This window comes from Cydia pomonella, chromosome 23 (genome assembly GCF_033807575.1).
Source record: "Cydia pomonella isolate Wapato2018A chromosome 23, ilCydPomo1, whole genome shotgun sequence".
Classification (NCBI taxonomy): domain Eukaryota; kingdom Metazoa; phylum Arthropoda; class Insecta; order Lepidoptera; family Tortricidae; genus Cydia; species Cydia pomonella.
The window spans coordinates 1142945-1157982 of record NC_084725.1 but is presented as its reverse complement, the minus strand read 5'-3'; the positions used below and the strand labels follow the sequence as shown (position 1 = coordinate 1157982).

The 15038-nt window shown below is 38.7% G+C and overlaps 1 protein-coding gene across 1 annotated transcript in view; it reads right to left on the bottom strand.

The window, feature by feature from the left end:
• LOC133530495 (inositol 1,4,5-trisphosphate receptor) overlaps positions 1 to 15038 on the bottom strand; it is a 104568-nt gene that overhangs the window by 63711 nt on the left and 25819 nt on the right. The window contains exons 15-26 of the mRNA XM_061868404.1: positions 13862 to 14018; positions 13325 to 13433; positions 12890 to 13068; positions 12097 to 12252; positions 10765 to 10962; positions 10195 to 10304; positions 10080 to 10103; positions 8623 to 8702; positions 3849 to 3965; positions 2534 to 2667; positions 1146 to 1193; positions 8 to 167 (exon numbers count right to left, since the gene is read on the bottom strand). Of these exons, the coding sequence (XP_061724388.1) occupies positions 8 to 167; positions 1146 to 1193; positions 2534 to 2667; positions 3849 to 3965; positions 8623 to 8702; positions 10080 to 10103; positions 10195 to 10304; positions 10765 to 10962; positions 12097 to 12252; positions 12890 to 13068; positions 13325 to 13433; positions 13862 to 14018 (1472 nt within the window). The remainder of the gene's footprint in view (positions 1 to 7; positions 168 to 1145; positions 1194 to 2533; positions 2668 to 3848; positions 3966 to 8622; positions 8703 to 10079; positions 10104 to 10194; positions 10305 to 10764; positions 10963 to 12096; positions 12253 to 12889; positions 13069 to 13324; positions 13434 to 13861; positions 14019 to 15038) is intronic.

Here is a 15038-nt window from a genome sequence, read left to right as displayed (position 1 = left end):
CGCCTACCTGTTTAAAGGCCGCCAACACCTCTTGCCGCTGACTGAAGTGCCTGAACAGCAGCGCGAGGGCCCCGGAGACCAGCGCCGCCGAGGCCCCCTGGGAACACAGCTGCAGCAGGACGCGCAACACCATGCGCCCTCCGCACTCGTCCAGGTCGAGACCGTCCCTGGAATGTGGACTTTATTGTAACGTTGTACAGTTCATGTTTGATTGGGTGTGGTTTCATGCTTTTGGTTATTTGTAAGGGTGGAAACATTTGAAGTTGAAGTTTCAAGTGTGACTGTTATTGGAATTCGGATCGTTTTGTCTTGTAATAAAGTTCACTTTTGAATTACGTTGCATGCGTTCTGGAGGTTTATCTGGTTTCGGTTATTGTTCAAGCTGTTTTTTAAGCTTTTCCATGCGTTATGTATTAGCGCTTGTTAAATTCCTATTTTATCAATTTATTAGTAATATTGGTAGTCACGTCTGAAAATATCGGTACGAAAAATGTGCCAAAAATATGTATACATTACCTTAATATATGGGCAATAAAGTCGTGTATACATAGTTTTGGCACATTTTTCGTATCGATATTTTCAGACGTGACCGTACAGGTTCCAACATACATGATCCAAAGCTAAACAAGGACATAACATGAAATCAAGCATGTTAAATGTTTTAGGCCGAACTTAATACACATACACAAGGCGGCGAAGGGTTAAAGGCTTGTATACGAACACGACATGATTTCATCATATTTATACAGGGTGTTTTATCCAAATGGTGCAGTGAAAAATTATAAGAAATAGCTAAATTTGTTCTTGAGAACAAAGATAGCAATTATGCAGATAAATAAATTAAATTAACAGAAAAATTGATCGAACTAATATTACGGATTTCACTCACGTGTTTCTAGTCACTCGCGCGAGTGAAATCCGTAGAATTAGTTTCATGTTAGTATGTCTCGCGATAGTTTAAATTCGAGAAAAATAGATTTAGTATTTTCTTCACTGTCTCATTTGAATCAAACAAACACCCAACTCAATAAAAATGTATATGCTTTCCATACAAATTGTACTTATTGAGTGTATTTGATCAATCATCATCATATTACAGCACAAAGATGCGTCAAACCATGCGATGTACAGTTCAGCTTACTAACAAGTCTACATTTTTGGGGAGACACCCGTCGGGTACAGTCTGAATTGCTCTGAAAGAATTTACACATTATAGGAGACAGATCTACGGAGAATGACAAAGAGACAAATCTACATACGAAAGAATTACCTAAGTATAGTTAGTAAAGAAAAAAAATATCGAATTACTTGATGAAATATAGTATTTTATAAAAGCTCTCCATTATATATAATTATATATATATATATATATATATATATATATATATATATATATATATATAATAAAAGCTCTCTATTATATATATATATTAGAGAGCTTTTCAGTCGAGTACCGTGTTTAGGCAACGAAGCTTGCTGAGTTGCCTAAGTAAGGTACGAGATTGAAGTGCTTGATTACATCACTATTGTATACAATGCTATATTTCATCAAGTAATTCGCAATTATTTTCTATACTAACTATACTTACCACAAATAACATTTTTGGTACAAGCTTTTACCGTTGACTGTACTTTTCTAACGAGACAATTCTAAAAATGCCAAATTTGTGTTGATGTATCACAGAGTTCCCATATGGTCACCTCTTGTTTCCATCATCAGATCAGCTTTTTATCATCATAATATTGCATTGTCATCCGATTTCTCGTTTTCATCACATACACATAAACAGAAGATTTAATACTAACAGGGCAAGTTAAATAAAAGCTTGTAAAAACTGCCCAAAGTTACTACAATTAGTAACTATATGACATAACATATGATGATGAAGTAATATAGAAGATTGTGGTATATCACACCCCACCACCAGCATGCGTTAGTCACCAGTATTCTAATAATGTTATTTCTACTTCGTAAAATGGGTAAATGCTGTTATTCTCCCAAGATTAAAAAAAAATAATGCCCCATTGAGATATACCATGATAATTATGCAAAGTCCAATAACTTTTAAAACATAAGATATTTCGTAAAAAAGTTTGAAGAAACTCATTGGTACGAGCCAGATTTCGAACCCGCGACCTTCGGTTTGAAGCCTTACCGATAGGCCATCAAGCCTTCATTTCATCAGATTCGGTTTTCCTCCAATTGAATATGCCTTCAGCTTGTAGTCCTATGGCCTCCACGTCGCCTCGCCGGCTTGCTCGAACTCTTTCTTGAAGATGGAGATATAGTCCAACCGTCTAGGATGAACTATTGAAATAGTTCCAGACTTGCTAAGTATTTCCCTATCTGCATCTGCATTCTCACCTGCAACTGAATATGCCTTCGGCCTGTAGCCCTATGGCCTCCACGTCGACTCGCTGGCTTGCTCAAACTCTTTCTTGAAGATGGAGATATAGTCCAACCATCTAGGATGAACTATTGAAATAGTTCCAGACTTGCTAAGTATTTCCCTATCTGCATCTGCATTCTCACCTGCAACTGAATATGCCTTCGGCCTGTAGCCCTATGGCCTCCACGTCGGCTCGCTCGCCGGCTTGCTCAAATTCCTTCTTGAAGATGGAGAGGAGGCAGCTGATGCGGTAGTCCAGCCGGACGTCTAGGATGAACTGAAAAAGGGAAAGTTATGTGTGAAGATGAGATGGAGAAGACGAATAAGGTGCTAATAGCGTAAAAAAAAAAACAAGAAAATTATTGAACCTCTGTAACTTTTTTTTTGTAGCAATAATTACAAAAGACATGTTGATTTCTTCGCTTATTTTTTACGTCGAGTCATATGTGAACGTCAACTTGCTTTTTATTTAAATGTATGCAAATCATTGTATTTTCCGTTGTACCGTTTTTTATTATCATATATCAGGTAGTATTAGTTTTTCACCCAGATATTTTAACGGGTCAATAATTTGGGTTCATTGGCTACTTGACAGTTTTTTGTAAATAATGTCAGTCGACCTTGATTTTCCTGAGGATCAAACACCGTGTTTGTTTTGGTTTTCCATTAATTTCGAGGATGCATCCCTGAGCTTAAATTAAGTAACTTTCTCAAAGACACCGGTATTCTAATTAACTCCATTTCGGAGATAATCAATCATTCATTTTTATCTTATAAGGCCCTTTTGAGCGTGTATACTTGCCTTAGGGCCTGTTTACATATTGATTAGTGTTTAGTACGAGTTAATACATTTGCTACTAAACGTAAGTACTATCTCGGACGATCGATGTTCGAAATGACATTGATATGTCACAGTTTTCAATTGTTTGGTTGAGTTAAATGTAATGCCCGTGTTACAACAACGCTGTATGCAACATATAATTACTTTTTATAAAAATAAAAATACGTAATACAGTACGCTCACTGTACTGTAGAGCGGGCAGAGTGGGTCGGCTAGCAGCCTACCTGCAGGATCTCGATGATCTTGAGCTTGGTGTCCATGACGAGCGGGTGCTCGCGCGCCAGCGCCGCGCCGCCCGCCTGCAGTACGCTCACTGTACTGTATAGCGGGCAGAGTGGGTCGGCTAGCAGCCTACCTGCAGGATCTCGATGATCTTGAGCTTGGTGTCCATGACGAGCGGGTGCTCGCGCGCCAGCGCCGCGCCGCCCGCCTGCAGTACGCTCACTGTACTGTATAGCGGGCAGAGTGGGTCGGCTAGCAGCCTACCTGCAGGATCTCGATGATCTTGAGCTTGGTGTCCATGACGAGCGGGTGCTCGCGCGCCAGCGCCGCGCCGCCCGCCTGCAGTACGCTCACTGTACTGTATAGCGGGCAGAGTGGGTCGGCTAGCAGCCTACCTGCAGGATCTCGATGATCTTGAGCTTGGTGTCCATGACGAGCGGGTGCTCGCGCGCCAGCGCCGCGCTGGCGCCGCGCGGCGCCGCTCCCCCCGCGCCCGCGCCGCCGCCGCCCGCCTGCAACGTACTCCACTCTCACACATGTTCACACATCTAATAATACATTACTGCAGTGGCCGGGAAAGGGCAATTTGTGGATGAGTTTCGAGTCGAAGACGAATCCACGAATTGCTCTTCTTGCCGAGGCATATATAGTGCTTTTCTCCAAACATGCGACGAAATCAGGTAAAATAATCATAATTTAAGCATCAAACCAGCACTATGGATTGCAATCCGGTCCGGCAGATCCGGTAATCCGGCCGGATCCGGCACTTTTCAGGAGCCACCGGATCCGGTAAAAATCACCGGATCCGGACCGAATCCGGTCAAATAAAAAAAAACGCTTAAATACAGCACGCACTGTGCGGTTTAGATGAGGAAAAGGCGACGGATGAGAGGTATGAAATTGAACAGAGCATAAAACGAATGAAAAAGTTTAAATTTAGTTAAATAAAAATATATTTATTATGACGATGACTGGGAACAGAAGTTGCCTTTCATGTTGGTGGCACGATACGACGATTACATAAATACTGTAATAGAAGGAAAAATTAAACGATGGAGATGCCATGGAAGGCATTTGTAATTTATGCTAAAGAGAAGAAAAGAGTGTAATAATGTTGTGATAGGAGATTAAAAGTAAACAAATGAGCAGGATTAAGTCGGCGGTACTCAACCGACTAGAGCTGGGCTAATCAATATGTGTTACATGTGTGAATGAATATAAGATTGTAAGTTTGTACTTAAAATGAATGTATGAAATGAAATGATAACTTTGATAATCTTTAGTTTACTTCGATTTTATATATATAATGATAAAATATTGTTTATTTTCTATTCAAATTTGAGAGAGAATCTTTTGTATTTACAATTTCATCCAATCTTATGCAATTTCCTTAATGGTACATGCTACTCTACGTCTGGCCAATTCTTTATTTGATCCAAGTAACTTTTCTTAAGGAGTCCCTTTCCTCGATGGATTTCAATCCTATACTCTATTATTTTTCGCATGAGATCGTCGTGTCATGTTCCATTCCCTATAATTTGACCAATATACTTTTCTGTAAATAAAAAAAAGGTAATTTTTTTAAATCATACAGACTACTACTTTCTTGGGCAAAAAATTAGGGAAAATTTAATATCATTTTGGTTAATAGTAAAATATCTTATTTTCTTACTAGAATGAATGTCAACGTTACAAAGAATTCAATCAAGGAACAGTCACGAAAACTTGTCATTTCAAGGAGTTCCAATTCCCACCTCACATCCCATTACGGGCATTGGAAACTAATCAAATTTATAATTGTAAACGAAAATTTGAGCACTTGTGAATGGTTATATATAATAAATGACCGATTTCATATTTGGGTTTTTAAGTGATATTGACAAGGTCACACTTTTTACTACTAAGAGTTATTTTATTGTTAAGAAGTTATTTATTAACTTCAAATTATAGATTTAGGAATACGTATTACGCAAAAAACTAGAAAAATATATCATTTAATTAATTTTGATATCCCTATACCAAACCGGATCCGGTCCGGCCGGATCCGGCCGGGTTATGGCCAAAATCCGGCCGGATCCGGCCGGATTGAAAATCAATCCGGTTTGCAATCCCTAACCAGCACTCAAAACGAACCTTCACATCAATAACGTCAAAAACAATTTCCCTCTTTAATTATTAACCGACTTCACGATTTCGAAAGGAGGAGGTTATCAATTCGGTGTGTATCTTCGTAACTTCGTTATTTCTGATCCGATTATAAAAAATATTTTTTTGTTTGAATCTATACAAGGTGCCCACGAGCATTGCGAGACATTTTAACTTAGCATTCCTGGTAATATTTAGAAACTAAAATGTCATATAAAATTTTGTGGATTAGGCCTAGTTTCAGAGATAATTAAATGTTTTTCGAAATCATTATTTTGCCATAAGTCGGCACAGAACACATTTTTGACTGCGGTATTGCCACTTTGAGGTCTAGTCTGGACATAGTTATTGTTTGACATCGAAAAATTAAAAAAATGTATTCGAGAGGCTACCCCCAAATAAAATAAAAACTTTTTTAGTTAATTTTAGGTTATGTGTTTATCAATAAATTACGTTTTATGTACAGGAGTGTTCAAAAAAAGAAAAATAAAAAAAAACAAAAAAAAATTTTTTTGTCGAATTTCACAAAAAGTCATGAAATTTTTTGCTTCTGTTGCAATCAGGAATGCACCGTTAAAATCTCTCGCAATGCTCACGGGCACCTTGTATTCAGATTGGTCCCGTTTTTTTTCAAAACTCATTTCTGATGATGGAATCCATGAGGAATCGAGGGAACTCTTCAAATGTGAAGAGCATACATATAGTGATTTTTGTATTTTCATCAACAAATCAAGCATTTACATTTAAAAAATGAGATTTAATGAAGCGGAACTGCTGATGATGAACATAATGGAACTCTTCAACGCCGCATACTTCGCGTTTGGCAATTTATTCTCTTCGCATGTTTGTGAAGCAGTTAGGTTTTCGAGGTACATTTTTTTTTTAGTTTATTGAGAAACCAAATAGTCATATAAACACATTAAAAATCAATACAAAAGATGTTCTGCAACAAAAAGACCTGGAGTTCATTCTTCATACTTATAATCATATAATTTATAATTTAGTTTTATAGGTAGGCACTCCTTATGAATAATATGTAGTCGCGTTTATGTGGCGCTATGCCGTCTTTAATGTAACTTACAAGCACAAATGTAGTATCTCACAATTTTTTATTATATTTTTATTAATACAACCCGGCAGCTTGAACATGTCATGCTCGCTAAAAAGTCTTTACTTACGGTGGCGTCGTTGATCGGGTCGCCACTTTCCCGAATGAAGGTTGAGGGAGGCGATGGCTGAGATACACGTCATACTCGTGAACGGGTGCTGTTTGTGGAGACCGGTCTGTTTAAGCTTACACGGGGTACAGGTTATGTTAAAGTATATAACTTTACTTTTGAGTGACATTAACGTGAGACACTTCATTCGGTTCTTGTCTGTTTTATTTTTTTTGTCTTTTAATTATTTATATAAGAATTCAAGCCTTGGCGACCCTCTACATCTCTAAGGATAATTTAATATATTTTTTATATTTTATCTCTGACACTTAGAGACTTATACATCTCTAAAGAATTTTAGTATTTTATGGTTTTATTTTTTTATCATAGTTTTTTTTGTGTAATTTGACATTTAGAGACAGTATACATCTCTAATAAAGTAATTATTATTTCATAGATTCGATATTTGTAATTGTTTATTTTATTTTATTTATTGTTTGTAAAAATGGACATGTAAAAGTGCCCCTGTGGCCTATTTGCTGAATAAATGTTTGATAAATGTTTGATATTTGATATTTGATATTTGATATTTTTGTCAAGCTTGAGTTTTGATGATGGATTCCATGAGAAATTGAGGGTACTTCTCAACTCTTTTAAGCAAACCCAAAGGGTAAAACGGGACCCTATTACTAAGACTCCGCTGTCCGTCCGTTCGTCCGTCTGTCACCAGGCTGTATCTCATGAACTGTGATAGCTAGACAGTTGAAATTTTCACAGATGATGTATTTCTGTTGCCGCTATAACAACAAATACTAAAAAGTACGGGACCCTCGGTGGGCGAGTCTGACTCGCACTTATCCGGTTTTTATATTATTTCATGCATGGTGTGAAATAATTTATTTTAAATATAGTCGAATTCTTCCTTCTGAGCCCTTTTCAATCTTTGAGATGTAGGCCTCCTTAAATTTTTGCCATTCTGATCTGTTTTGCGCTCTATGTACCCATTTCGATCCAGCTGTTCTCTTGATATCGTCATACCAACGCATTTTTGGCTTCCCGAATCGAATACCCAATTGCGGGTATTTTACTAGTCTTTTTAATTTCATTGTATGAAATCCAAAATCAACAATAATCTTTCTTTCACCGGTCTCCCTCATTGAAGTCGGTTTTTTTTTCTTAAAAAATATTTAAAAGTTTAAGGCACAACTATTCTGCCATTCAGTGCCATTCAATATTACTCAAAACTTACTATTCTCCAATATGCTCCGAAATGTTCACCTTATTGTAGCAAAAATAGTAAGGGAAATTCTTCGTTATGGCCAAACTCAAATTAAAAAAATTGCATTACTCACTACATTCAATACATACCTGCATACTAATAGGGCAAGTTAAATACGAGTTTATAAAAACGTGACCATTTTTGAGCTTCATAGCGGCCGCTAGCGGCCGCATAAATATACACAAGGTTAGCGGACTAGAAAATATGAAAAGCTGTATAGGGACCGTGCGCGTTTGAGGGTCTGCCATCTTGTGGCCTGAATCGGAACCATAAACATGCACATTTACACGTCAAGTGTTTTCTTGTGCATAGTAGGTTCTGCCATCTTGTGGGCTACATCGGAACAAAAAACATCACATTTACGCCTCGCGCCAAAAATCTGACGGCTCCTGTGCTGCCTCCTACAGTTCATGCACGCTCCCTATTTAAAGGATACAACAGGTAATTATAACTTCGAATATAGTTAGAAAAGACAATAATTCACGCAATCACATTATATTCCTCAATTAAATACTCTCAATGACACTTGACGCAATATTAAGAAAGAAAAATTTCAGATAATGCAATAAGCGTCTAAGAATACTTTACATTTCTAGTGACAGATCCCAAAGTTATTGACGTCATAACGGCGCCCATGTCACCGATGCTACGAAGCACTCCACCTTCAGCTATGGAATTAAAAACAATATTAAATGTCACGATGTATTTTGCAAATACATAGGAGTATGACAGGAAGCAAACCCATAACAAAACTGATATTCACAATTTGAAACGGAATTATTTCGCAGTTTTAGGCGGCGGTCCTTTTCGGGACAATAATTTCTTTAACACATTCACTGCCAGACAAAAAACGGCGCACTACCCCAGAAACCGGTGGTCTATAGCTGCGTACAAAACAACCCGCCCAGCGGGTTATCCGGCATCTGAACAAAGTTCACGAGCGCCCACCAGGTGGGTTCCCGGCAGTGAATGTGTTAAAACCGATAATAGCTTTTTGTCATTCCTAAATGAATTCTAATACTTATTACCTACATTAAAGATCTTTTACCAGATTTTCTTATTCTTTTGTTTGAAAATGAAAAAAAAAATACGTGAGTCTCTTGGAACCTTCGGTTGGAACTAAGTTTGTTATTATTAATAAACATAGTATATTATTGATTAACAAATACAAAAAACGGTTGTCTGTAAAGTCGGTATACTGACGATAGTTGAACGTGACAACGTCATAAGAAAATACTGATGGAATGGTTTATCGCCGCAATTATCGTTGCTATAAACAATTGACACCACATTCACTTTTCACTGCACTTCATACTTGACGAAAACATGTAAATGTATTACTGTATAGCAGCTGTCCACGCGGACGCATCGCTCACTCAAGTAGGAGAGAGACAGATATCGAACGCTGCCGAACGCGGAGGCCGATTGTGCCTCTTTGTCGCTCGTTGCGCGCTCTCGCTTGCACTTTAAGCCTTAAATGGAACGCCTCAGAGCAAGGTAACGCCGCATGAGTCATGTTTTTTCGTGCGTGCAGCCGGCTCCATCGAATTATAAGACGTTGTCACGTCAAAAAAAAACTTAATCACTAAATAAAAATTATCAAACCCGCTCACAAAATTTCACAAATCAATTCAGAAATGCGACTTACAGGCAGGAAGAACAACTAAGCATAAGAAAACATTTTTGTACAAGTTGAAACTGATACGCTCAGCTTGAGCTCGAGCTACAATCAATCAAAAATACACGTCCGGGGATCGAACCCGGACCGTCGCTGTTACCATCTGTTTCTAAACGGCTGTTTGCCAACTGCGCCACTATAGGATATACGAAGTAGGTGAAATTAGGCTACTTATTCTCGAGAAAGAATTTAAACAAAAGAGGGCCGCGATGGAAATATATTAACACTTTTTTCGGTCTAGCCATCCGCCATCCATCCGATAAGGAACTTCGATCACAAAAACACAAAATTGTATATTTTCATCGATCGTACTTATATAGATAAAAACAGTAAATTTTTAATCTTTCTAAATTATAAAACCACTTACGCTTTTTGATTTCCTTTTCCTGTGCTGCATGCAATACAATACATAGAAATGTATTAAAAGAAGACATTAAAAAATGCGTTGTTTTTTTTTTTAAATAAGAGGGCCATAAACTTACATTCGACTTCTCCGGATAAGGCGTTGGTTTCATTTAATAGGTCCATAGCAGAGCTCACGCTGTCCAGAATGCTGAGCAGCGTCTTTGTTAGCCGCAGGAGATTGCTAAAACTGCAATAAATATGTTTTTTAGTTTACAATAATGGTCAAACTGTGTAAAAAAGATTATAAATGATTATGACGCCTGCAACACCAGAGGTATCACATGCGCGTTGCCGACCCTTTAAAAACCTGTACACTCCTTTTTTTAAGAACCCCATACTGTAGCTCCTCGGGAAAACCTCGGCAGGAAGCTCATTCCACAGCCGAAGCGTCCGCGGGAGGGAATTCCTCTTAAACCGCGCACAGTACGCGACCATTTAGACTCTAGGGTGTGAGGATGAACATCCTGCCGACGGTGAGCGGTGCGGTGATAGAAAGCGGCCGTTGACCTCAAATGTCAATTTGTTCTGATCATGGTCACTGCAGTACCACGTCCTGGTGACGACGCTGCAGACCTCTGCAGCTGCTGGTACTACTACCTAGTAGTCCACGAAGAATATGTTACATATGAACTACCTTTGTCACATACCTGTAGAAACCGAAGTAAATCAGCTCCCTGGCGAGCTTCACCACTTCAAACGTCAATTTGTTCTGATCATGGTCACTGAAGTACCACGTCCTGGTTACGACTTTGCACAGGTAATTCTCCACGAAGCCGATGGTGGACGCGAACTGTTGTTTAACTTTCTCGCGGTTGGCGTCGGGACCGCCTTTCACGCATTGGTAACTGTAACAAGGTATCATATTTAGTGAGTTAGAACAAAAAACATACGATTTAAAGAAATAAAACTCAGTGTAGATGTGTAGGCACACTAGGAAACAAAAAAGCTACCTACAACAAAATACTTACGAGTATACCTACCTAGAAACTCGGACCTCATTTTTGGTGTGTTCAATAAAAATAAAACTTACAGATCCCGAAGAACCTCGTGACCTTAACTCCTTACTCGTATTCACTTGATAACCGGTCAGTGTTGTTACATACAATTTTGCCGAACAGGGTGCAAAAATAGGTAGAAATGGGTGGTTTAAAAATGAAAAACAGGTAGATGTACCACTCAATAGCAAGTACATTTTTATGATTTAAAATGTGTATAAAAATTTTCAAATTATTTATTAGTCTTTAATATTGTTTTGTTAGTACAGGTGTTTATTAAACAAATCGAAACAATAATGAGGATTTCCATTGTTTGTAGGTAATGAATCTGCTTGTATAATCTGTTTCTTTGGTAAGTTTTCATTACATCGAATCTAAATTCGGTAGAAATTAAGTAATGTTCCGTCACATGTATTGAGAATTACTTAGAAATGTACCATTTGGGAAAAATAGGTAGAACAGGGAGGTAGATAGGTAGAACGCAGGCAAAATAGGTAGATCTACCCAAAAGTTGATAGATGTGACAACACTGTAACCGGTTACACATTCACGGGTAGGTATTCTGTACACTTTTGCAGGCATTATGGGTAGTAGGCACGTATGTATCAGATGTGTCTGCGGTATTGCGAGGTGATGGACGAAAGTTGATTATGATCTGTTTTTCCTAATGTGTAATCCTATTATATAATCTGAATTGTACAGTGCTTTGGTCTCGACTGTAATGCTGTATTTTATTATGTTTCAAAATAAATGAAAAAAATAATGTACATGTTTTCATGCCTCGTTAACGTTGAATGTATAAAGTCTTACATGATTCATGTTTTGAGGACGAAAGGATAATTGTTTGTGTGACAAATGTTTCTGAACGATAAGTTAAGTTACTATGTAATAGTTGTAGAAATTAAGTAATTATGTTTTGCAAAAACAAGTAAAAAGTTTTGATGAAACTTTAGTTTAAAATAACTGTGTTCTTGACAAACTCACTCTTTGATATGTATGTGGTCCGGCACCTCGGTCCACAGCCGAGCGTATTTGACCGGCGTGACCGGCTCCTGAGGGTCGCGGTCCACGTGCAGGTGCAGCATGAGGCGGCAGAAGGACGCGCGCAGCTCGTGCGACAGCAGGTTGTTCGACATGCATCTGAAAAATAATAATATTGCAGCAAACAGATGTTTATATACCTATCGGTAGGGTTGCCATGCGCCGTTACTATCCCCATGATCCCGTATCAGCTCCGCATAATTATGGCAAACCTACCTATCAGCAACAGATTATGAAAGGATTTTATTTACGGAGCACGCACAAATACGAGTAGTTTTCTTTGTTCGTACCAATAGCAAGTTGAACAACTTGACTGTTAAGTTTCTTCATCTTATCGTACTATTGGGCATTCACTATCTTATTTAGAAATCAGTGTAGCTTTGTATGTCATTCACCTCCTGCCGACACTTACACTCTTTATCTTTAGGTATTTAAATAAAAATAAACAAAAAAACTGTACATTTTTGGGTTGTTATAACATTTATTGGTTAACTAACGAAAAAACAGCCTGGATCTTTCACTGAACGACCTGACTTTAACCTGCATTATTTGATCATGTAATGTTTTCATCTACCCTCAACTAGCTTAAGGAGCCATTTGAGGGTGGATATTGACTACTTATATTCGTTTGCAAGGTAGCCTAGCGTTGAGAAGAGCCTGCGTTTCTATTAATGATTTGTTTTCTCTCCAGTTAAATAAGTTTTCTACTAATTTCAATAATATCGATTACGCTTACTTGAGTATCAGCTGTATGTTGAGCTGCTGCGACAGCGTGTTGAGGGCCAGGTACTGCCTGTTGAGGCACATGTTGGAGAACAGGTCGAGCTGGTGGCGGTAGTAGTCCAGGACGGCGGCCGCCGCGCCCGCGGGCTGCTCGCGCGCCTCCGCCGCCAGCTCCGTCAGTAGGCGGGAATTCTGTAAAAGAAAATGCGCTGTTTACTTGATAAAATATGACAAAACGGAATAGGCAGTGGGATTACAAATTTAGCGCCTGTGGAAAATACAAAATGTCACAATTTAAAAATGACTTCAAAGTAGAGATTTTGACGCATTGACAATTCAAGCACTGTTCATAGATTGCTATGCCTAAATGCAAGGAAAAAAGGTCAGAAAATAAAAAAAAGAATTGGATTTTTATCAAAACGGGTAAGGTAAATTAGTATTCCTGAACCTTCTTGTTATTCCACAGCAGTATGACCTCGTCCTCGACGGTGTACTGTTTGGTTTCTTCGTCGGTTTTTGGCGAGCCGCTGCTCTTCTCATATTTTGTTGAGACCACCCTGAAATAGACTGATTTGTAGAATAGAAATACAAATAATTTTGAAATCAACGTTTTGAAATTGTTAAATCTCTTGAACGATTTTCGACTTAAAATACGTGAATGACCCGTTTTAATACATTTAATATGTCTGTAGCTGGATTCGCTGGCTTCAAACGCTCTTCTTGATAAATTAATGCCGTTCTCCAAGTCTTCCTCAATTACAAAGGTTAACTAGAAGAGATCCCTGAAAGGGATAAGTTCGCCATTGTACAAATGATGTGTGTTCTTTCCTGTTTTATGTTTCTTTTTGTACAATTAAGTGTTTTACTACCACTACTACTACTAATGTTGTACAGCGCAGAGCATTCGTACAGCGACGTTCACTTCAACAGTCAAATTCATGGCAAGAATATTATCCATTACTGTAGGAGGATTCCATGGACAAACCTTGTCTCAATAAGTATATCCGAGTTGTTGGCACAGAGCACGCTCTTGCAGATGAGTTCTTGTGTGACGGCGATTGCCTTCTTGTTGGAGATGCACAGGTCGCTTAAATAGTCGAGAAAACGCGACTGCCACGTATTCATGTTTTTACGGACGAGTCCTGCAAAAAAAATGCGTGAGTTTCGTGGAACACTCGGTTGAAACGAAGTTACTTAAATAGAATAAATAGGAAAACACCCATGAATCAGGAACAAATATCCGTGCTCATCACACGAATAAATGCCCTTACCAGGATTTGAACCCGGGCACATAGGCTTCATCGGCAGAGTCACTACCCACTAGGCAAGACTTGTCGACAAACGTCATGCTCATGTTCTTCGTGTTTGTGTCCGTGTCCGTCATGATCATCCTCATTCTCATTCTTTCTCAATCGTACGGGTTGTGATGGAAAAATCGTACACCTTTTTTTCGCCTAGTTCGTGCCAAAAACAATAACTTATTTTATTACACTGGAAAATAAATTATACTCAAATACACCCAACTTGTTAGAAGGAGAAAGCGCAAAATTCAAATTTTCTATGGGAGATCAACCCTTCATTCGGGTCTACGTTTTTCGTTCAGTTTTCGGTGCGAAATTTCATGCGTTTTAACCGCTCGAAGCAAATGTTAATGTCTTCACACGATTATCACAACGGAAGAACAAGTTGCCGTACGTTTGATCTACCCAACTAAACCAGTATTGTGATTGTCGTTTATAGAAATAGTCAATACTGAACATCATGTCTTGTACGAATACTTGAGTCGACAATCATCATCATCTTTCTAACGGCGTCCTGGCTTTTTGCCACGGTTCATGTGAGCCTAGAGTTCGCTTGGCACCTAATCTCAAGAGTTGTCGTAGGCACTCGCTTTACAAAAGCGACTGCCATCTGACCTTCCAGCCCAGGGGGGAAACTAGGCCTTGTTGGGGTTAGTCCCATTCCCCCGGTTTCCTCACGATGTTTTCCATCACCGAAAAATGTTTTACACGCCAATTACAAGTGGAAAAATTAACTGTCTCGTTTAAGTCGCTAGGGCGCCTCCCAAGGCGCATAAGGTGGAAATATTCGCTGTCCTCGAGTGAGGTCTCGGGCTACAGTGTGCAGAGCATGGACCAGCGACCCAGTGTCGCGAGTTCGTG